General features: G+C 43.0%; 1 protein-coding gene across 3 annotated transcripts in view; it reads right to left on the reverse strand.

Moving 5' to 3' along the window:
* POLA1 (DNA polymerase alpha 1, catalytic subunit) overlaps positions 1–18,468 on the reverse strand; it is a 330,395-nt gene extending 311,927 nt beyond the window's left edge. For all 3 annotated transcript variants that reach the window (XM_062183593.1, XM_062183592.1, XM_062183594.1), the window contains exons 1-6: positions 18,363–18,468; positions 13,273–13,397; positions 9,256–9,352; positions 8,175–8,255; positions 1,051–1,166; positions 537–599 (exon numbers count right to left, since the gene is read on the reverse strand). In XM_062183593.1, the coding sequence (XP_062039577.1) occupies positions 537–599; positions 1,051–1,166; positions 8,175–8,255; positions 9,256–9,352; positions 13,273–13,397; positions 18,363–18,405 (525 nt within the window). In that variant the 5' untranslated portion in view covers positions 18,406–18,468. The remainder of the gene's footprint in view (positions 1–536; positions 600–1,050; positions 1,167–8,174; positions 8,256–9,255; positions 9,353–13,272; positions 13,398–18,362) is intronic.
* Positions 18,469–22,639: the final 4,171 nt, after the last annotated feature.

The following is a 22,639-nucleotide window of genomic DNA, read 5'->3' on the forward strand; positions in this document are numbered from 1 at the left end:
TTTTTTTTTTTTAAATTCCAGCAATTCTGTTTGGTAAAATTACTAAACTGTTTATTTTTTTTAAAGATTTATTTATTTATTTAAAAGGCAGAGCTACAGAAAGAGGGAGATGGAGACACACACATACACAGAGGGAAAGAGGGAAAGAGAGGGTAAGCAGAGAGGGGACGAAAGTGGGGTAGGGAGAGAAGGAAGGAGGGAGGGAGGAGAGAAAGAGAGAGAGATCCTCCATCTGATGGCTCACTCCCTAAATGGCTGCAATGGCTAGGGCCGGACCAGGCCAAAACAAGGAGTCTAGAACTCAATCCAGGTCTCCAACGTGGGTGCCAGGGGCCCAAATAACTGGGCCGATTTCTGCTGCTTTCCCAGGAGCATTAGCAGGGAGCAGGATCATAAGTGAAGCAGCCAGGGCTCAAACTGGCACTCCAACATCACAGGCAGTAGCTCAACATGCTGCTCCACAACACTGGCCCCAATCAACTGTTTCTTCAGCTTACGACCCCTTCATATTTTACAATTCCCAGAGATTCACTTACCTCAGTGTTCAGATCCTGTAGGATGTCCCCAAGTAGATCATCCTTGGACAAGTCTACAGCTTTCTAGAAATTATAAGGCAAAGTAAAATGAGAAAGCCAAACACTAATGTTTACCTCAGACCATACACATGTGTGTGAAAGAATCTAACCAATCAGTCTTTGCATCTTCATTCCTCACTGACTGCTACTCTACCACTCATAGATTTTAACAACCATATGTGTATACATAAATCATAATCTAGACCTTCCATTTTTAATTTTTATCCTCACTCCATGATCTTCTTGCTAACCTCTAAAATTAAACAATTTAACTTTCCTGTTCAGTTTCATTTTCTATCTCCGATGTTCCAACCACTGAGGTACCTACATTCACTTGAAATCTACATTTGACTTAGTACGTGAAATTGGGGAAATGTTACTCAAATATTTCTTAGGTATCTAATACCTGTATAATCAAATATGAAATTCACTTCACAAAGGAAAAGACAAATTGTAAAGAAACTACAAAACTCACATCTGCGGTTTTCTTTCCAGCACCAGCAATGAGCATGGTCTTGATACTGTTTGGTTTTGTCACTGAAGGCTTCTTTACATTCCTCTTGCCTTTGTTGTGTGTTTTAACATCCTTTCCTATAGGAATATAAGTTATTTAGAAACATGTACCAGCAAAAATCAAAATGAATAACTAAAAGCCCAATCACCTGTTTTGCAGATGAAGAACTCACAAGAAAAATGTTAAGAATTCAAAATTCAGGGCCAGCACTGTGGCATAGTGGGTAAAGCCGTTGCCTGTAGTGCCAGCATCCCATATAGGTGCTGGTTCGAGACCCAGCTGCTCCATTTCTAATCCAGCTCTCTGGTATGGCCTGGGAAAGCAGTACAAGATGGCCCAAGTGCCTGGGCCCTTGTACCTGCATGGGAGACCTGGAAGAATCTCCTGGTTCTTGGCTTTAGATCAACCCAGTTCTGGCTATTATGGCCATTTGGGGAGTGAGCCAGCAGATGCAAGATCTCTCTCTCTACCTCTGCTTCTCTGTAACGCTTTCAAATAAATAAATAAATAAATCTTTTAAAAAAAGAATTCAAAATTATTTGAGATTTTATAGACGGTACATAGTAAGAATCTTTTCAGTGTGCTTATTTCAAGAAAATCTGAGCCAAATATCATAACAAAAATTGATGAAATACCAGTCAAATATCAGGATGAGTTAACTGTGACTATTTAATTGCTACTGTTAGTATAAATAAAAAAAAATTTTGCAAGTAGAGGCACAGGTAGTACTTAGCCTAGCAGTTAAGATTCCCCCAATCTACAATGGAATATTCGGGTTCAATACTGGGATACAGCCCCTTGCTAATGCAGATCCTGGTGAGGCAGCACTGATGGCTCAGTGATTCTACAACCCACATGGAAGGCCCACCCATATGGGAGACATGGATTCCAGTTCCAGATTCTGGACTTTGCCTTGCCGGTTGCCATTTAGGGACTGAACCAGCAAATAGGAGTGCTTACCCTAACGCATGTGCTCTCCCTCCTTCCTTCCCTCCATACCTCCCTCTTCCTTCCTTCTCCAGCTTCTCAAATAAACTTAAAACTTTAAAAAAGTAGTGGCTTAAGTTTTGTTTTCCCCATGGAATTAAAAAAAGATAAAGCTAATCTGAAATTAAGAGATGAACCTAGTAGTAGCCTTCATTTGGTTATCTATTTAGCTCTATACTGAATCTAACAGAACTCAACTATAAAGAAATGATAGCCAGTTACCAATATTCTGACTTTTTCCTATGAATAACAGCAACCAGATGCACACAACATGCCATCTCAACACAAAACAGCACAGAAACACTTGCTCATTAAAGGACAACTTTCATCATACATTTTCTTTTATGGTCACGTGTAAATCACCTACAAAGTTTTCTAATACTGTCAGTTTTAAATTCTAATTCATTTCAGAATATTGATCTCAAAAAAAAAAAAAACCTGCACGAATAAGATTGTGTGGTACAAACACATGGAGAGACGAGATGAAATAGAAAATAAAGTCCAGAGAAAGACCTAACTACTTATGGAAACCTAGTAAATAATAAACATGGCATTTGTATTTGTATAAAATCTTGGATTTTATAATAATTAGTGTTATATAGCCATTTGTAAGGGAGTAAATCAGCATAAATACCATATGAATCACATATCAAAATCCTTAAAAATGAAAATGCTCTGGCCAGCGCCACAGCTCACTAGGCTAATCCTCCGCCTGCGGCGCTGGCACCCCGGGGTTCTAGTCCCGGTTGGGGTGCCAGATTCTGTCCCGGTTGCTCCTCTTCCAGTCCAGCTCTCTGCTGTGGCTCAGGAAGGCAGTGGAGGATGGCCCAAGTGCTTGGCCCTGCACCTGCATGGGAGACCAGGAGGAAACACCTGGTTCCTGGCTTCGGATCGGTGGATCGGTGCAGCGCGCCAGCCGTAGCAGCCATTTTGGGGGTGAACCAATGGAAAAAGGAAGACCTTTCTCTCTCTCTCTCTAACTCTGCCTGTCAAAAAAAAAAAAAATGAAAATGCTCCAAGCGCTTGAACATATATAAACAGTTATTAATTTCATGAAAAGGTGCTCAACTTCATGTGTAAAAGAAATGCAAATGAAGATACACTGAAATATCACTTCTCACATACCAAAGTGGCAAAAAATCAAGCTTGACAACAGATTCTGTTAGCAAGGCTATAGAAAAACAGACATTCATATGTCATGTGTGGGAGTATAAAATAGGACCACTTTATAAAGAAGAATTTGGAAATATCTAATAAAATTTGACAAGCATTTTACTCTTTAAGCCAGCAAATTACTGGAAATAATATAAACGACCATCCAAGGAAGCCATTTGAATAAATCACAGTACCTCTATACAATGAAAAACTATACATCTATATATATATATATGTGTGTGTGTGTGTGTGTGTGTATATATATATATATATATATAAGAAAGGAAGATCTCTAAGCACTAATATGCACTGATTTTTAGGCTATCTTGGTAAGTGAAAAAAGCAAAGTACAAGACTGTCTACAGACATTATCTTTTGGGTAAGAAAGAAAAGGAAATATAAATACATACAAACAATTCTCCTGGGTACATACCACAAAAGTTATTCAAACAAAAACTTGCACACAAATGTTCATATCAACACCATGCACAATAACCAAAAGGTGGGAAGGGGACAGCATTGTGGCATAGCTAGTTAAGCCACCACCTGTGATGCCAGAATCCCATACGAGAGCCAGTTTGAGTCCACACTGCTCCACTTCCAACGTAACTATCAGCTAACAAGCCTGGGAAAGGAATGGAAGATGGCCCAAGGGCCTGAGCCCCAGCAGCCCACATCAGACACCAGGAATGAGTTCCAAGCTCCTGGCTTCAGCCTGGCCCAGCCCCAGCTGTTGAAAAGTGAACCAATGAATGGAAGATCCATGTCACCCTCTCATTCTTCCAAATAAATCTTTTTTTAAAATTGTTAAAAATGAAAAGCTTACAAAAAAATCACTATCATAACAACCAAAATTCAATTACAGGCTTGTAAAATTACGTTACCTCTAGAAGAAAATGCATGTTTTCTATTTTTTGCATAAGTTTTCTTTTCTTTTAAAGATTTTTTTTTTATTGATTTGAGAGGTAGAGTTACAGACAGTGAGAGGGAGAGAGAGAAAAGTCTTCCGTCCATTGGTTTCACTCCCCAATGGCTGCAATGGCCGGAGCCACACCAATACAAAGCCAGGATCCAAGTGCTTCTTTCCGGTCTCCCATGTGGATGCAGGGGCCCAAAGACTGCTTCCTAAGGCCACAGCAGAGAGTTGGATTGGAAGAGGAGCAGCCGGGACTTAAACCGGAGCCCATATGGAATGCCGGAGCCACAAGCAGAGGATTAACCTACTGTGCCACGGCGCTGGCTCCTAAACTAAATTTTCTAATACAAGTTTTATATTTTTAAATTAGAAATTGGGGTTGGCGCTGTGGCATAGTAGGCTAAGCCTCCGCCTGCAGAGCTGACATCCCATATGGATACCCATTCGTGTCCCAGCTACTCCTCTTCCAATCCAGCTCTCTGCTACGGCCTGAGAAAACAGTGGAAGACGGCCCAAGTGCTTGGGCCCTGCAACAGTGTGGGAGACCCGGAAGAAGCTCCTGGCTCTTGGCTTCAAATCAATCCAGCTCCAGCCATTGCAGCCATTTGGAGAGTGAACCAATGGATGGAGGACCTGTCTCTCCATCTCTCTGTAACTCTACCTCTCAAATAAATAAATAAAACTTATTTAAAAAAGAAAATATTATGCTAAATGAAAGCCAGTCACAATGACCATCTATTATAAAATTCCTTTCTTATGAAACATCCAGAACAGGGAAATCTACAGAGACAGAAAGCAGATTATGGGCCAGCACTGTGGCATGGCAGGTAAAGTTCCCGCCTGCAGTGCTGGCATCCCATATGAGCGCCGGTTCGAGTCCCAGCAGCTCCACTTCTGATCCAGCTCTCTGCTACAGCCTGGGGAAACAGTGGAAGATGGCCCAAGTGCTTGGGCTCCTGAACCCGTGTGGGAGACCTGGAGGAAGTTCCTGGCTCCTGGCTTCGGATTGGTGCAGCTCTCGCCATTGCAGCCATCTGGGGAGTGAACCAACATATGAAGGAACCCCCACCACCACCACGCCTCTCTGTAACTCTGCCTTTCAAATAAATAAATAAATATTTAAAGAAAAAAGAAAGAAAGCAGATTAATTGTTGCCAGGAAGGCAGATTGGGGAGAGACTACATAATAGGTATGGGAGGGCTGGCGCTGTGGCGCAACGGATAAAGCCATCATCTGCACAACACTCTGAGAAGAGACCCTTGGCAAAATATATGAAAAGAGCAAACAACACTGAAAGAAACAAAAAACTCTTGGAATGGTTTTTGGTAGAGGTAATCCAGTAATCCTAAAATTATTCTGAGTACATTACAGAAGGGTTCTCATTGAGAATGAAAGTAGACCTTAGTGTAGAATTGGGAAGAGGAAGAAGTCAGTGGTGTCTGGATTTCAATCAAATATATCAGTATGAATTCATGACATACATATGATCGTCCTCAAAAAGTTCATGGAAAACGTGTATGATGAAAAACCTATGAGTGGATTTCAAAATTCTGCATCAAAATAAACTTACCTTTTAATTCCATTCTGTCCCGTAAAGTTTTGAAGCACCCTCATATAACTTCCTAATTCTGTTCCTGGAAAGGGTCTAGAAGCCATTATACCCCAGTAGGAAGGGGCACAGCTATCCCTAGATGTGAATGCCATTCCCCATAAAAAAGAACCAGGATTCTTGGGAGAATTGGTTGATCTCAAATCTTGGACAAGAGTACAAAGCAATTCTGGAATTTTTTCCTTTTATTGGTCCAGAAAGCAATGAAATGCTAAAAAAACTAAAGGGGTCATGTCAAAAAGATGAAAGAACCAGCACTAAAAGGTTCCCACTGACTAAAACTAAGATAATTTGAACATAAAAAGAAAAAAACGGGGGCCAGCACTGTGGCATAGTAGGTTAAGCCACCGCCTGCACCACTAGCATCCCATACAGGCACCAATTCAAGTCATAGCTGCTCTGCTTCCAATCCAGCTCCCTGTTAATAATGCACCTGGGAAAGCAGCAGAAGATGGCCCAAGTTCTCATGTGAGAGACCTTGATGAAGCTCCTGACTCCTGGCTTCAGCCTGTCCCAACTCTGGCCATTGCAGCCATTGGGGAGTAAACCAGCAAATGGAAGACTGATCTTCTCTCTCTCTCTCTGTCTCTGTCTCTCCTCTCTCTGTAACTCTGACTTTTTTTTTTTTTTTTAATTTTTGACAGGCAGAGTGGACAGTGAGAGAGAGACAGAGAGAAAGGTCTTCCTTTTGCCGTTGGTTCACCCTCCAATGGCCGCCGCGGTAGCGCGCTGCGGCCGGCGCACCGCGCTGTTCCGATGGCAGGAGCCAGGTGCTTCTCCTGGTCTCCCATGGGGTGCAGAGCCCAAACACTTGGGCCATCCTCCACTGCACTCCCTGGCCACAGCAGAGAGCTGGCCTGGAAGAGGGGCAACCGGGACAGGATCGGTGCCCCGACCGGGACTAGAACCCGGTGTGCCGGCGCCGCAAGGCGGAGGATTAGCCTGTTGAGCCACGGCGCCGGCCTGTAACTCTGACTTTTAATTAAAAAATATTTTTTCAAAAAAGAGAAAATGATAATGGGTGCTAGAATTTTTAATTTTTTTATTTATTTTTACTTGAAAGGCAGCAAGATAGAGACAGATTGGATACCGAATATCAACAGTAAATTTTCTAGAAATCCATGAGCTTGAAGCAATAACTTTATAAAGGAGAAAAGAGAGGGGCTGGCGCTGTGGCACAGCAAGTTAAAGCCCTAGCCTGAAGCACCAGCATCCCGTGTGGGTGCCGGTTCTGCTCCCAGCTGCTCCTCTGCCAATCCAGCTCTCTGCTTTGGCCTGGGAGAGCAGTGGAGGATGGCGTAAGTCCTTGGGCCCCTGCACCCATGCGGGAGACCTGGAGGAAGCTCCTGACTCCTGATCGGCTCAGCTCCAGCCGTTGCAGCCATTTGGGGAATGAACCAGTGGATGGAAGACCTCCCTCTCTCTGTCTCTACCTCTCTCTGTGACTCTGTCTTCCAAATAAATAACAAATAAATTTAAAAAAAAAAAAGGAGAGAAGAGAGCATCAATAAATGCTGAAAGGTCTGGATAAGCATTTATGGGGAAATGGGATATACACATGGTCTCTAATCACCATCCCTTATTTGCATTAATTACAAAGAGGAAAATGTTAACTTTATAAGAAATCTGTCAAGCAACATCTTAATATAAAGAATAATGGCATGACAGACATTATGATATGCCCCTGAAATGATCAATGGGAAGGTCATAACTTTATCTATACTATAGATTTTGCCAAAACACTTACAAAAAACATTTATTTATTGTTACAAAAATACGTAATCTAAAACTAAGCATGAAGAAACAATCAGGCAAATCCCAGACTGTGAGAATTCAACAAAATCACCAGTCCTTTTAAAATGTGAATGTCATGGGGGTGGGTGTTTGGTTCAAGGTTTAAGCCTCTGGTTGGACACTAGCAACCCACATAAAAGTGCCTGGATTCAAGTCCCAGCTCTACTCCCAATTCCAGCTTCCTGCTAATGCACACCCTGGGAGGCAGCAGTGATGGCTGGGTTTACTCAAAAGAAAATATTTGCCAGTGACTGTGTACCTAAGAAAATTTGACGCATTTATTCACATAATTTTAAATTTCAATTAAACAAAGTCAGGTGATTATTGCAGTTCTAAACTTTGTTACTGTACTATAAAATTACCAAAGAGCTAAAATTTTAAGTATACCACTTCAGTAGGAATTAGATGATAACACTTATAATTTTAGCCCTCAAAATCACCAAGTGTAAATCAACAAAAGGACTCAAAAGCTCAAAGTAAATACACTCTAGATACTAGAGACATGAACCTTTTCATTCTCTGGTATTATTTTTGTTTATGTTTAATTTTCCATGTAACATTGCTTCTCTGAAAAATTCAGACAATTCTTTAAATCTCAAAATGACACTCTTAAAATGTAGGCACCTTTCTCACTGGCATCAAGGGCATCATCTTCAAGGTCATCATCAAAAATCTCTCGGCCATCTTCCACATAGCCAATACCATCTGCAGAAACAAAATTTAATATTGGTATCAATTTTTAAACGTGGGCAGTATTTTAGACATAACCAAAAGAAATCCTTATACCCATTCAGATATTCTCCTAGCCTGCGCCATTTTTTAAGTGCGGCAGACTCCTGTTCAAACAAACGTCAGATAAGACACAGCATCCACTTAACAGGTGTGGACACAAAATCAAAATACACTGCACCTCATTAGGTGAGCGAGTGAAATGATGTGGCTGATGAATCAAAGTCTACCATGTAAGATGTTTTATAGCAGCTGTCCTCTATCAGAAGAATAAAAAGAACCAAGACTACCACAAGCCCAGAAAGGCTTCCCAGTCTACAAGGGAAAACTGGCAACATGGCTGAGTCTGCCACTGACAGAAGTAGAAGCAGAAATATAGCCAAAGGCACAGTGTACATTTCCTCCCTGTAGTCAGTATTCACACTCAAAAAATAGACCCTACAAGCAAAAACTAATGAGTTTTCTACATGGAACATAAGAACACTGGACCAGTCTTTACATGGTGCTTTCCACTGTTAATCGCTGTTCACACCTAGAACTTCTTGTACTCCCCACAGCAGCTCTGGGAGATTGGTGGTTTTCTTATCCTCATATTACAGATTTTTTTTTAAAAATTTGAGGCTCAGAGAGATTAAGTAACTTGTTCAAAGTAATACAGTAGAAAAGGGGGAAAGACAGAACTTGAACCTGTGTCCCTTAATTTCAAATGCTCTGTGTTGGCCCCACAGGCACATGGCTCCTCCCAATTCTTGCTAAGCCATTTCTTTGAGGAGTTATACTATACCCTGAAGTATGTGCCTAATTCTCCAAAACATTCACAAATAGACTTCCTGTTGTTCCTCAGTTAAGGAAAATTCAAATCAGATATGAACCTAACAGTTGTACGTTACAACTCACACACAGCAGCAACTCACTGCAAGAAATTCTCCAAGCAGCAACTAACACAGTGCCTGGAAGGCAATTTCCTCTCACATACCATCATCCACAATCCAGTCATCATCCTGGCGTGCCTGAACCAGCTTAGAATACTGCTCTTCATCAACTTCTTCATAAACACTTGTGAAGTCCTCCACCTGCCATTATACAAGTGTGAGAAACAGCTTCAAATGAAGTGAAAGCGTTAAAACCATTCTGATGAAAAAATTGTCAAACTGAAACTGGAATGGCAGCCTGATGGAGTAGCTGCAACCAAATCATGAGTTCTGACATTCAACACCACTACAGGGTTTTCCTTAAATAGACATCAATTAACTTAGTATTCCTTTTAGGTGGGTGTTAACATAAGATATTAAATGATTCCATTAGCATAATATACTTGTCATACCATCAATTACTCATCAACTTCGTAAAAAACAAACTGAATTATAGCCAACTCTTCATTAGCTGCTTTGGGGATTATTCACTTGTAATTTCAAGACTGGTTTCTTCTTAGCAAACCCGTAAGGCATGCCATCTCCCTCTCCACTGACTGATGGATGCTCAGTGAACAGACAATCATTTTAATAACTGCTCACCCAACCAAATGTGATTCAAGAAAGAAAATCTCCCTCATCCATCCCCCTGCACAAATCAGCCAAACAAACATATCCTACACTCTACAAGCAAGCTGGAAAATGGTTTTGGAGTGTTTCTGTTTGCATTAGCACTGGACTTAAGTCCTGAAGAGTGACAAGTCTTCCAACAGTACCAACTGTCTCACTGCCGGAGTATCAGTGTGCCAGGAGGTACTGGTAGGAATGAAGCATTCCACCTCTACACAGTGAAAGCAACAAATGGGACAGACACCACTGCCCACTAGATGACACTCTGGTGGGCTGGTGAGATCTTCGTAGCTATCTCATTAAAATGCCCGCCCCTGGGGCAGGAATTTGGCCTAGCAATGAAAATGGCAGTATGCACCTGCCCGGTTGGATACCCAGCTCCTTATTCCAGCTTCCTAATAACGCACAATCTGAGATGCAGCAGGTGATGGCTCAAGCAGTTGGGATCCAGTCTCCCCCATGGGAAACCTGTACAGAGTTCCCAGCTCCCAGTTTTCAGCCCTGCCCAGCTCCAGCCATCACGAGCATTTGGGAGAGTAAACCAGTGAACAGGAGATCTCTATCTGTGGGTCTCTCTCGGGTTCTCTGCCTCTCAAATACATTGTTCTTTAATGTTTCAACAGATTCCTTCTTCTCTCAAGAGTTCCACTGCCTTTTTCTACCTGAGGAGCTAAGACCCTAGGAAAAAGCTTTGAGAGCCTGATGGCCAGAGCTGACTGGATTCCTGCCACACCTACAGGCTTATAATAATTACAGGATTAAGCTTAGTTTTCACCTCCTTTTTATCCTACTCTACAGGGATCACTGGCAAATATGGATCTGAGACTTGCCCTTTCACAAGTCAGAAACAGAAACTACCTGCCCTGCCAAACTAAGCTTTCAACAAGTCCAATTTTACTCTACTGACCAAGTCTGTTTGAGGGGTTGGGGGAGGGAACGATTGTTTTCGCTGGCTGAAGACATTTGTTGACTCTCATTTAAGTAATTCACTTATATACTACCAAGACGACACCAGAAAACTATTTCAAAAGCAATCATTTTGAGTAAAAAGTCATTTTCACTGTCTTTAAAAAGAGCATTGCTACAGCTCAGCATGCACTCTTAGAGCCATACAATTAACATTAGTGCTTCAAGGAAGACCTGCCACATCGTGCCATCATCTGAAATGCCTCTCGGAACTCCTGCAAAGAAGCATCTCTGCTACAATCCTGTTAGCAACTCTTCACGATCTGGTAGTCTCATTTAATTTGAACAAAAGGTGCCAAGTGGCAGGAATCGTCTTCTATTTGTTGTAACTACCCAATCCAGTACCAGTCATGGTTAAACATGAATATTCTAGGGGCCGGCACTGTGGCGTCACAGGTAAAGCCGCCACCTGCAGTGCCGGCATCCCATATGGGCACTGTTTGAGTCCCGGCTGCTCCTCTTCTGATCCAGCTCTCTACTATGTCCTGGGAAAGCAGTGGAAGATGGCCCAAGTGCTTGCGCCCCTGCACCCACATGGGAGACCCGGAGGAGGCTCCTGGCTCCTGGCTTCAGATCGGCGCAGCTCCAGCTGTTGCAGCCATCTGGGGAATGAATCAGCGGATGGAAGACCCCTCTCTCTCTGCCTCTCCTTCTCTCTGTGTAACTCTGACTTTCAAATAAATAAATAAATCTTTAAAAAGAACAACTTTTATAAAAAAAAAAGACATGAATATTCTAAAGTCAGACTTCCTGGATTCTAAAGTCAGATTCCTGGAATCTGCCACTAAGACATCAGACATCTCATGTGGAAAACGTTAATCATAGTATCTCATTTAATCCTCCATTTGTGGTTGTTATTACTTTCTAGTGTCAATCACTTTCTAGTCTTGAGGAAGTAAAATAAAACTCAGGAAAGTGAAGCTAGACAATGTTGTACAGATAGTAATCACTACTTTTTTTTTTTTGCCTGCAGGCCACAAATAGTGGGTAAAGGAAAATGGCCCAAAGAACACTACATTCAATTTTTTTTTTTTAAGATTTATTTATCTACCTGAAAGGCAGAGTCACAGAGAGGGAAAGGCAGAGAGAGAGGTCCTCCATCCACTGGTCCACTTGCCAGATGGCCACAACTACCAGAGCTGCACCAACCCAAAGCCAAGATCCAAGAGCTTCCCCCGGGTCTCCCACTCAGGTGCAGGGACCCAAGGACCTGGCCCAACCTCCACTACCCTCCCAGGCCACAGTGGAGAGCCAGACCAGAAGCAGAGCAGCCAGGACCCAAACAGGTGCCCATATGGGATGCAGACACTGCAGGCAGCAGCTTTACCCACTACACCACAGCACCAGCCCCAACACATTCAATCTTATAAGAAGAACATGGAAGAAGTAAGATCCAAGTCTCCACTGCTACCCCCTCCACAAACGAGATTAAGAACAGTTCTTTCCGAGAAGGAGTGCTTAGCTAGACTGCTCAATAGCTTACAAGTAAAAGCACCTCTAAGTCCTCTCAACAAAGACATGGAACTTACTGGAGATGCAGCCAGCAACAGGGAAAAAACACAGCTACTTTCATTTTGGAATTTTCTGTTTTATTTTTACTTACTTTCACTTTATTTTTGAAAGCATAAAGAGACAGAACAGAGATCTCCCATCTGCTGGTTCACTCCTCAGATACCCACAACAGCAAGACAGAACCAGGGTGAAGCCAGGAGCCTGGAACTCAATCTGGGTCTCCCAAGTGTGGGTGGCAGGGACACAAGTACTTGAGCCATCACCTGCTGCCTCCCAGGGAGCGCATTACCAAGAAGCTAAAATGAAGCAGAGTAGCTGGGACTTGAACCAGGCACACTGATACGGAACGTGGCCTCCAGGACAGGGACTTAACTACTGCCAAAAGGCCCACCCGTTTTGGAATTTTAAAATCATCTGTAGGGTCCAGTGCTGTGGCACAGCAGGTAAAGCCACTGCCTGCAGTGCCAGCATCCTATACGGGTGTCAGTTCGAGACCTGGATGTTCCACTTCTGATCTAGCTCTCTGCTATGGCCTAGGAAGGCAGCAGAGGATGGACTCGCGTGGGAGACCAGGAGGAAGGTCCTGGTTCCTGGCTTCGGTTCAGACTAGCTTTGGCAGTTGCAACCAACTGGGGAATGGGTCAGCATATGGAAGACCTCTCTCTCTCTCTCTCTCTCTCTACCTCTGCTTCTCTGTAACTCTGCCTTTCAAATAAATGAGTAAGTAAATCTTAAAAAAAAAACTAACAAAATAAATAAATAAAATCATCTGTAAAGTGCCTTACAGGAAGCTTAAGGGTTGTGTGTTTTCCATAATCTATCTACCTCATGCCCACATTTTATTAAGAAATTGCTATTATAAGAAGCTCGAAATAATATGTATATTGCTAATTGTTGACAAAGGTAACATATGACTACATGCAAGCTATGAGGTAAAGCACAGGAGGATAAAAAAGAGAAAAATGGTTACTTACTTCATATTTATACTTCTCACCAGCCTTAGCCTTTTTCAGTCTTTCTAAAGCTTCCTGGCGTCCTTTCTTTGATTTTTTTTCTCGCCGGGCTCGAGAAGCTACAAAACTCCCTGAATCTGACACAGCTGGAAAAAAAAAGCCAAATTTACATGAGATGTTATGAAATTGTCAGCCATCTTCCCTCAAAAGCAAAGAAACATTTCTGACCAATAATACACAATATTATACAAATGGATTCTTTTATAATATGAATAATTCACAAAGCTCATGGCCAAATATGCAGATTCTCTGGCTCTTCAAAAATTTTCTCTAAGATCCAGCTAAAATAACTGAATCAACCATTGTCCCAGAGTCACCTAATATCCTGCAGAGGCACTAGGAAAAAAAAGATCAGTCCATAAACTTGCCACTAGAAATGACAGGCCATAAGTAATCCTGCAGGTTATAAAAGGAGGACATTCATTTTGGATTCTATTAATCAACATTCAAAAGGCTCCAAGGAGCCTCTGTTCTTTGCAAGTACTAGGTGCTAGGAGAGAGGCAAAGATCACAAAGACACCGCCCCTGAACGCTCAGAACTTACAATCTAATACAGGGGATAAGCAGCCAACTGGCACTCAAACAAGATTTAAAAGTAATGCATGCCTGACAGAGGTTTGGATAAAGGACTTGGAATTTCAATGGAGGAACAGACTGGGGACTGGGAGAATTTAGCAAAGATGCCTGTGCAGAGTCTTGATTCTATCACTGATTTCAAGGACTCAGTTGGTTAGGATATTATAGGATGATATGAGTTCAACTTTTGAATTATTCATGCTTTGTCATTATAAACTGACCACCCCACACACATACTCAAAAGAATTCATTCACAGAATTAAGACTTCCGTATACCAGCTGACAAATACCCACACCAAGCATGAGTGCTGCCTGCCAGCCATGAGTTTAGGCTCAGCACGATTGCAATCTATGTCTGTGAAATGGAGTATTTTATTGTACTTGGTGCTAATTAACGTACAAAAAGGAGTAGGCCCAGGAAAGGAGAAGTATTGATAAGAGGCATCCTAAAAGCTGCAGCTCTGCTGGAACATTCATAACATTAAGCTGTTTGACTGAAATAGAAGATGCAATCTAAAGAACACATATCAAATGCTGCCAATAAACTGCTGAAAACTCTATCTTAGCGGTAAAGTATATAATTACCCATCTTATTTTTTTTCCCCTAGCTTTCTGGAAATGGAATCTCTCTTTATAACATCTGGGTCTATTGTTTGACTTTCACATTTGACTTTTAAATTCATTTTCAGAAAGGCATTAAGTGTAAAGTAAGGAATACAGGTACTTAATGATGACAGTCATAAAATCTTAGGTGTCACTCAAATGACTTCAAAAACTGTAAGCAGGCCTACACAAAAAGGTTTCAGAGATTATGGAACATGACCACTAAGAGTGGAAAGCTGCCTTCAACGTATTCAAGACTCCCCGGACCCCTAACAAAACACAAGGGGTTTAAAATAGACCTACTTCTCAAGCAACACGGTTCCACTATACAGAGTCTGGGGTACAAACACAAACAACAGAGTTAGTTGGCTGTCCTCAAGGGACTCACATCAAGTAAAAGAACTTGAGGGTGCCATCATACTATAAACATCCTGACACAGAAAAAGGTTATACCGCAACACTCAAGTAACAGAGAAGCAAGCCTGAATTTTGCCTGGGAAATGAGGGAAGCCTTCGCAGGGGAGGTTTCCAATACAGGCTTAAGGAGAGGAGTAGAATTTCACCATCAGAGAACAGAGTAAAGAGCAGCAGAAGACGAAGGGGCATGAGCCAAATTACAAAGGGATGAAAATGACAGGTGTACTCAAACTCAAAGTCACTATGGAAGGTAAATTCAACATGAGAATATACAGCGCTTCAAACTGGGAGTTTAGGGAGAAGCAGCAGAACCCGGCTCTACCATTTATAGGGTGACATGGGACCACCAATGAAGAAGTGGACAAGGGCTGCCAGCATCTGAAACTGTTGGAGACAGTAAAATTCCCCCCTTATAAGTCTTGATGTCCCACAACAGAAGCTGAAAAAAAAATCCTTCCCAGAAACCCTTACAACCAGTGCATGGGCTTATAAATTAGGCCCTACCAATTAGGAACATCTGCTTGAGGGCAGGCATTTGGCACTGCATTTAAGATACAGCCTGAGACACCCACATCCCATCAGTGTCTGGGTTTGAGTTCTGGCTCTGCTTTCTGATTCCAGCTTCCTGCTAATGCACACCTTGGAACACGGCAGATGGCATGGCGGCTCAAGTACTTGAATCCCTGTCCTGTGCATGGGAGACCAGGATTAAGTTCTGAGCTCCGGGCTTCAGCCTGGCCCAGACCGGGCTGTTAAAGGCATTTGGGGAGTGAACCAACAGACAGAAAATCTCTGCCTCTCTGCCTTTCAAACAAAATGAAAATATAGAAGTTTTAGTGCCCCACATTTATTTAGAACAATAATCAGAAGCTAGTGACACTAGGCGGTGGCGGGGGTGGGGAGGGTAAGAGAGATTTCACAAGTAGCAACAGCTGCAGAAGGACTGAGCCTAGTGCAACGGCGCCAGCAGTATTCTAAGTACAAGCTATACCACTACGTACTTGGCCACAGTCGGCGACGACCTCCTCACTGGCCTAGTTTTGTAGCATGACTTAAAGCACTTGTTCCTGGCTAAGCAGCTCTCAGAACGGCTTTCTAGAGTCCTCCTGAAGTTTCTGTAACACAGTATTCTCCTAATAAATTCCTTTTCTGTTTAATTCAGCTGCAGTTGGCTCCTTTGACTATTACAAAGCCTCAGAAAAAGGATAATCATGTGTGCTTCACAGACCTGTTAAGGAATAAAGGAGGATGCCTATGTTACTTTATACTTAGCTATAGAGCAAAAGCTCATTTAAAGTTTGTGTGTGCCCATAGATACAGAGTAGCCAAACACACAAACAAATACATGCTTACACCCCACATCTAGCAGTACCATGGGCTAGCTTCAGAAAGAAATAAAAGCAAAGTAGTTTCCTCAGGGAAGCTTCAATATAGCACTACATATAATGAGATGCTTACCATCTTGACTCCTGAAGACAAAAACCATGTCTAACCTACCCACCGTCATAATGCCAGAGCCTGGCAGAACACCTATGACCAGTAAGTACATAATAAATATGTGTCAAATGAACAAATGAATGAACCGTTCTACCCACTTTTTTTTTATCATTAAACATCCCCTGATGTCTTTTCATACATAACAGCTAGTTACAGATCTTTAGACTTTTCACTGCTTTTGTCAAGGTGTTCCACTCTCCAATACTTAAGGGAAAAAAAGCCAAGGCAGGCGTTAGGCACAGCACGTAAGACGCCATTTGGGATGCCCACATCAGAGTTCCTAGGTTCAAATCCTGGGTCTGCTTGTGATTTTAGCTTTCTGCTAATGTACACCTTGGGAAGCAGCAGGTGATGGCTCAAGTACTAGGGTCCTTGCCATCCACCGGGAGAAACCCAGATTGGGTTCCCAGCTCCTGGTCTGGCCCTGCCTCCACCCACCATTCTAGGCATTTGGGGAGTGAACCAATGGATGGGGGATTTTTTGTCTCTCTCTCTCTCTCCCTATGAGATAAATGAAAATAAATAATAAAGAAAAACAGGCCCAGGGTTTTTTTTTTTTTTTTGGGGGGGGGTGTCTCCAATGCTTGATACAGCTAAGTAAGCATAACAAAGAACAAGCATAGAAAAATCCAGTTAGGCAAGTTTAAATACTTGTTTCAAAATTACCACCTGCAGTCCCATCATTCTCCCTCAAAGCAGAGACACTAGCCCACAGCAGGCTATCAGGTAAAAATCTCACTCTCCTCCACAGGAAAAATTCCAGTCACAAGTCCCCAGTAACTACTTAATCAACACCACGACTTAAGAGGTATCAAGATTGCACAGTATCCTCCAAAGAGTGATTTCTTGATGTTCACAGATGACGTATAGTTTTTTAGGATGAAAAGGGCTTAGTGGCAAATCACTGATAAAGTGCTGCAAAGGCTGCTCACGTACTCCCATCCTACATCCCATCTGTAATCCAGGCTAGTCGACTCTACAAAATAAATTGTCTTTAAAAACGAAAGGCTAGAAGAACAAATTGAAATCTGTGATTCACAACTAGGTGAATGCAAAGGAAGCTGATTAGGAATCCAGTTCTCATTAATGATGATGTATTTGAGTGACAGGAGATGTGAGCTTGAGCTAAGAAAGCGAAGCATCTGATTTTAAGTTAGAAGTTCACTGAAGTCACACTTTCGTTGAACACTGTTCAAAAATCAGAAATCAGACAAAGCAATTTGCATTTCGGCACTCTATTTTTGGAAATAAAAGATTACTACTGAGAAACTGAGTGATATACAGAGCATCCAAAATGCTGAACTATTTTTTTTTACAAACTTCCTCAGAAATGACTAGAGTCGAACATTATTTCTATGCAGCACTTTAAGACCTTTCCACAGAAGAATTTGAAAGAAAAACTTTTAACGCAAAGTAGAAACGCATTACCCAAAAAGACAAAACGCATTTGAATCAGGTTGACAGCGCTTACAGCTTTCTTTCCTTAGTTACAACACAGAACAATTTTTCTGCAAGTTCCTAAAAAGGAAGGCGCACATCTGTTCTGTCCTTGGCAGTAGCGAAATACTTTTTCGATCGAGACAGTGCTCCACCGGGACCAGACTCAATGAAGTTGTGCCCAGCACGTGGGTACGACCCAGGAAAAATACGAGTAAAGAGAACAGCAAGCAAGTATGTCGACCATCAGTGGGAGAGGGAAGGCAGTCTCCCGAACAAAAAATCCTACAGGGAGCTACTTGAGTTTGCCAAGCGTACACAGCCCTGCAAGGAAATCCTGTCCAACACCAAAGGGCTCCCGCCCCAGACGCCTAAGATCAGCACCCAAACACACCCGCGGGGCAGACCGGGAGAGTGCGCCTCTCCAGGAAAAAACAATGCAGAGACCTCCCGCAATCCGCAATAATGTCACGGTCCCCACATTCCCAACCAAGTGTCCCGCCCATGGAATAGTCCCTCACCGCTCGCCCCCAGCTCGGAATCGTTGCCGTGTATGGGCGCCATGGTCCCGGAGTCTCTCGATTCCGCGCCAACCAGCCCGAAACTGACTGGAGCGGGGGCCGAGATAGGCGCGAGCCCAAAAGCCAATCAGCGGCTTAGGAGGAGGTGGACTTCCGCCCGGAAGGACACTGACGTGCAGCGCGCGCCGCGCCCCGCCCCCGGCCTTCCCGCGGGCGCGCATTAGGCGCCCTGTGATGACCCCTTAGGGAAACGCTAGAGCTGAAGGGAAGCCGGAGGAGAGCTGGAGAACGAAGCGGTCGGGCGCGGGAAGGGACCCGCCTGTACACTGCGCAGGCGCACCAACGATGATGGGAAACGATTTGGGCGCGTGGAACTAGAGGCTCTCTGGTTCTGAGAGATTATTTTCCGGGAAAAGAGGCGCGGGCAGGCAGGAGAGTGGGCGTGGTTGAACCGGTTTTTTTCCCCCCAGCCTGGGAAAGCGACTGCCTCCTGCCGCGTTCTCAGAGTTTTCCCTGATAACTTAGCTTCGCAGTGTGTGGACACAATGGCTGTCTAATTTATCTATGCGTGTATGTATGTATCTGTCTCGCCACTTAAAGATATATGCCACCATTTTAACCAAACAACCAAGCATCACTAGACAGTAATTTCACCTCATATGCCTTCTGATGTGCTGCATTTGGAAAAGGATCGACTTCGCCTATGTAGTCTTCTTGCCAAAAATGTCTACCTTGACTTTAACATTGAGGAAACAATCACACGAATTCAAAGTGTAGGGCAACTTAAAAAATATCTGGCCTAGACTTCTCCAAAATGTCAATGTTATCAAAGACAAAAGAGCATTAAATTCTTGCTTATAATATCATGCATGCAATGTATGCATTTCATTTTATTTTTTTTCTAAGTAAGTATAATGTGTTTTCATTAGGTAATGCCTGCCACACATTTATAATGTTTTCCTACATTTTTGGCCACATGCTTGTTGATACATTCTTCACGTAACAATTTTTCGGATACTTTCTCTAAAGAGGATGCAAGGATAATTCAGTTCATCTTCTAACATGGTTGATCACTTCTAAAAATTTATTTTAGGGGCTGGCATTGTGGCACAGCTGGTTTCACCACTGGCTGCAATACCAGAATCCCCTATGAGCACCAAGACCTAGCTGCTCCATTTCTAATCTAACTTACTGCTGGTGCACCTGGGAAAGCAGGCTAAGATGGCCCAAGTACATGGGCCCCTGCCACTCACATGGGAGACCCGAATAAAAAAGCTCCTGGCTCCTGAGTTTGGCCCAGCCCAGCCCAGCCCTAGCCATTGCAGCCATTTGAGGAGTGAACCAGCAGATGGAAGACCTCTCTCTCTCTCTCTCTCTCTCTCTCTCTCTGTAACTCCGACTTTCAGATAAATAAATAAATCTTTTTAAAAAATAAAATTCAGGGGCCGGCGCTGTGGCATAGCAGGTAAAGCCACCACCTGCAGTGCCGGCATCCCATATGGATGCCGGTTCGAGTCCAGGCTGCTCTACTTCTGATCCAGCTCTCTGCTATGGCCTGGGAAAGCAGTAGAAGACAGCCCAAGGACTTGGGCCCCTGCACCCTCGTGGGAGACCTGGAAGAAGCTCCTGGCTTCTGGCTTTGCATTGGCGCAGCTCCAGTTATTGCAGTCAATTGGGGAGTGAACCAGCGGATGGAAGACCTCTCTCTCTCTATGTAACTTCGAGTTTCAAATAAATAAATAAATCTTTTAAAAAATAAAACAAAATTCATTCTGTATTTATTTGAAAGGCAGAGAAACAGAGAGACAGGGATCTCTCAGCTAGTTCACTCCCCAAATGCCTGCAATAACAGGGGCCAGCCATGCCAAAGCCAGGAATTAGGAGCTCAATTCTGGTCTCCCAAATGGGTGACAGACATCCTCTGAGCCATCACCTACTGCTTCCCAGGGTACACATTAGCAGGAGACTGGAATTGGGAGCAGAGGAAGGACTCAGACCTAGGCACTCGGATATGGGATGTGGGCATCGCAAGTGGAGTCTTAACTGCTACACGAAACACCTCCCCCAATGTTTGTTTCTTACTTGCTGACTGTTCAGAAATTTTTCTTTCAACTTTGTAATTTGTGTCATACCGTGTTTAAGATATGAGCAAGGGGGCTTCAAAAAGTTCATGGAAAATTCACATCAGCTCTTTATTCCAATTTTCCACTAACTTTTGAAGCCCCCTCATGTAATGTCCACACATTAACATAGTCACTGTTTATAGAGTGCCAGTTACAAGTTTATGCCTATACTTCCCTTTTAAAAATTTTGGAACTTTTATTATCAAGTTTATTCCTAACAGGAGAGAACCATTTTGGCTAGACATCCATAAGAGCCAAATTCTTTCCTTAATAATATCACGTCTGCTCAGTTTCCACATGGCAGCTTATAATCATAAATATTCCAAATCTCATTTCTCTTTCACTGCTGCTAGGGTCTGAATGTTTCCATCTCCCTAAAATTTATAGGTTGAAACCTAACCACCAAGGTGGTGGTATTAGGAGGTAGGAGCATTGGGAGATGATTAGGTCATGGGGTGTCATGACTAGAATTAGTACCCTTACAAAAGAGGCCCCAGAGAGCCTTCTGCCCTGTGAGGACAGCGAGGAGGCACCATCCCCACAGCAGAATATCAGAGTGCAGGCCACACACCAAATCTGCTGGTACCTTAATCTTGCATTCCCCAGTCTCCAGAACTTCAAAAAATAAATTATTGTTATTTATCAGCCACACAATGTATCATATTGTGTTACAGCAGCCTGAACAGACTAAGACAAGCACTCACATACTCCGGGGGGCCAGGACATACAGGACACTTTCATGTCATGATAGGACTTCTGGTCCTGTGCATTCAAGTCACAACTCAGGTCAACCAGCACGGTAGAGGAGGAATAGTCCTGGAAGCTATTCGCACACTAGGAGGGTCTACCAGTAACAAGTATGTGTGAAAGTGCCTTCAGTCCACATAAATAAATGACCTAGGCCTAGAAACGAACGAGCATCAACTCAACTTCCACATAGTATGACCCCACTTTACCACCACTAGGTGGGAAGGGAAGTGTATCGGAGGGACAGTCTCAAGAGCTGGCTGTTAAATATTCAGGAGTTTTGTAATCTGCATGTTAAACCATCAGAAAATTGAAATCAGCCCTGGTGGGAGTATTTATATCATGGAAATTGGCAAATGACACAAATCAGAGCTTTTCTTTTTTCTCTTCACAGAAAAAGGCAGTTTGCCAGCAAACCTCCAAGTAGACAGTAGTCACAACTGATTGAAGCTACATTTTTTTACAAAAACATAAGGCCATTGTGAGAGCACCTCTAAGAATCTTGGAAATGAAAGGCCCAGAGATTAAGCATCATCAGCTTCACTAAACCTACCTCAGTTATCTAATCATGCACAAAAATCACAATTTGTCCTCAACTCACTCACTCCTGTCTGGGACCAGTTTTGCAAGGCGAACTGTTTTTTTGTTGTTGTTGTTGTTGCTGTCATTACCGTAAACAAAGAAAAACAAATTGAAGCTAACTCGAGATAGTATTTTCCACCTTTTTAAACATCTGTATTTATTTATTTGAGAGGCAGAAAGAGACAGAGACAGACAGAGAAAGACAGAGAAAGGTCTCCCATCCACTGATTCACTTCCTAAATGCCTGCGATGGCCTGGGCTGGGCTGAAGCCAAGAGCCAGGTATGCAATGCATGTCATTCATCTATGTCCCGAGGTAAACATTACCAGGAAGCTGGAGACAGGTATCAAACCTAGGCACTCCCATGTGAGACATGAACAACCTAACCAGTATCCAAATATGCCAAATGCCCATGCCTTTTTTCCTATATTTTTTTCTACATTTTTCTATATCTGAATTTCTCTACATAAACTCTATCCATTGCTGATAACCTTAGTGTTGAAGGACCACTTACTTATTGCAGGAGGCGATGTAAATTGATACAGTCTTTTAGAAAATATTTCAATCTGGGGCTGGCACTGTGGTGTAGCAGGTAAAAGCCGCCAGCTGCAGTGCCAGCATCCCATATGGGTGCCAGTTCGAGTTCTGGCTGCTCCGCTTCTGATCCAGCTCTCTGCTATGACCTGGGAAAGCAGTAGAAGATGGCCCAAGTCCTTGGGCCCCTGCACCCACGTGGGAGACGTGGAAGAAGCTCCTGGCTCCTGGCTTCGGAGCAGCGCAGCTCCGGCCATTGCAGCCATCTGGGGAGTGAACCAGCAGATGGAA

This window comes from Lepus europaeus, chromosome X (assembly GCF_033115175.1).
Source record: "Lepus europaeus isolate LE1 chromosome X, mLepTim1.pri, whole genome shotgun sequence".
NCBI lineage: Eukaryota > Metazoa > Chordata > Mammalia > Lagomorpha > Leporidae > Lepus > Lepus europaeus.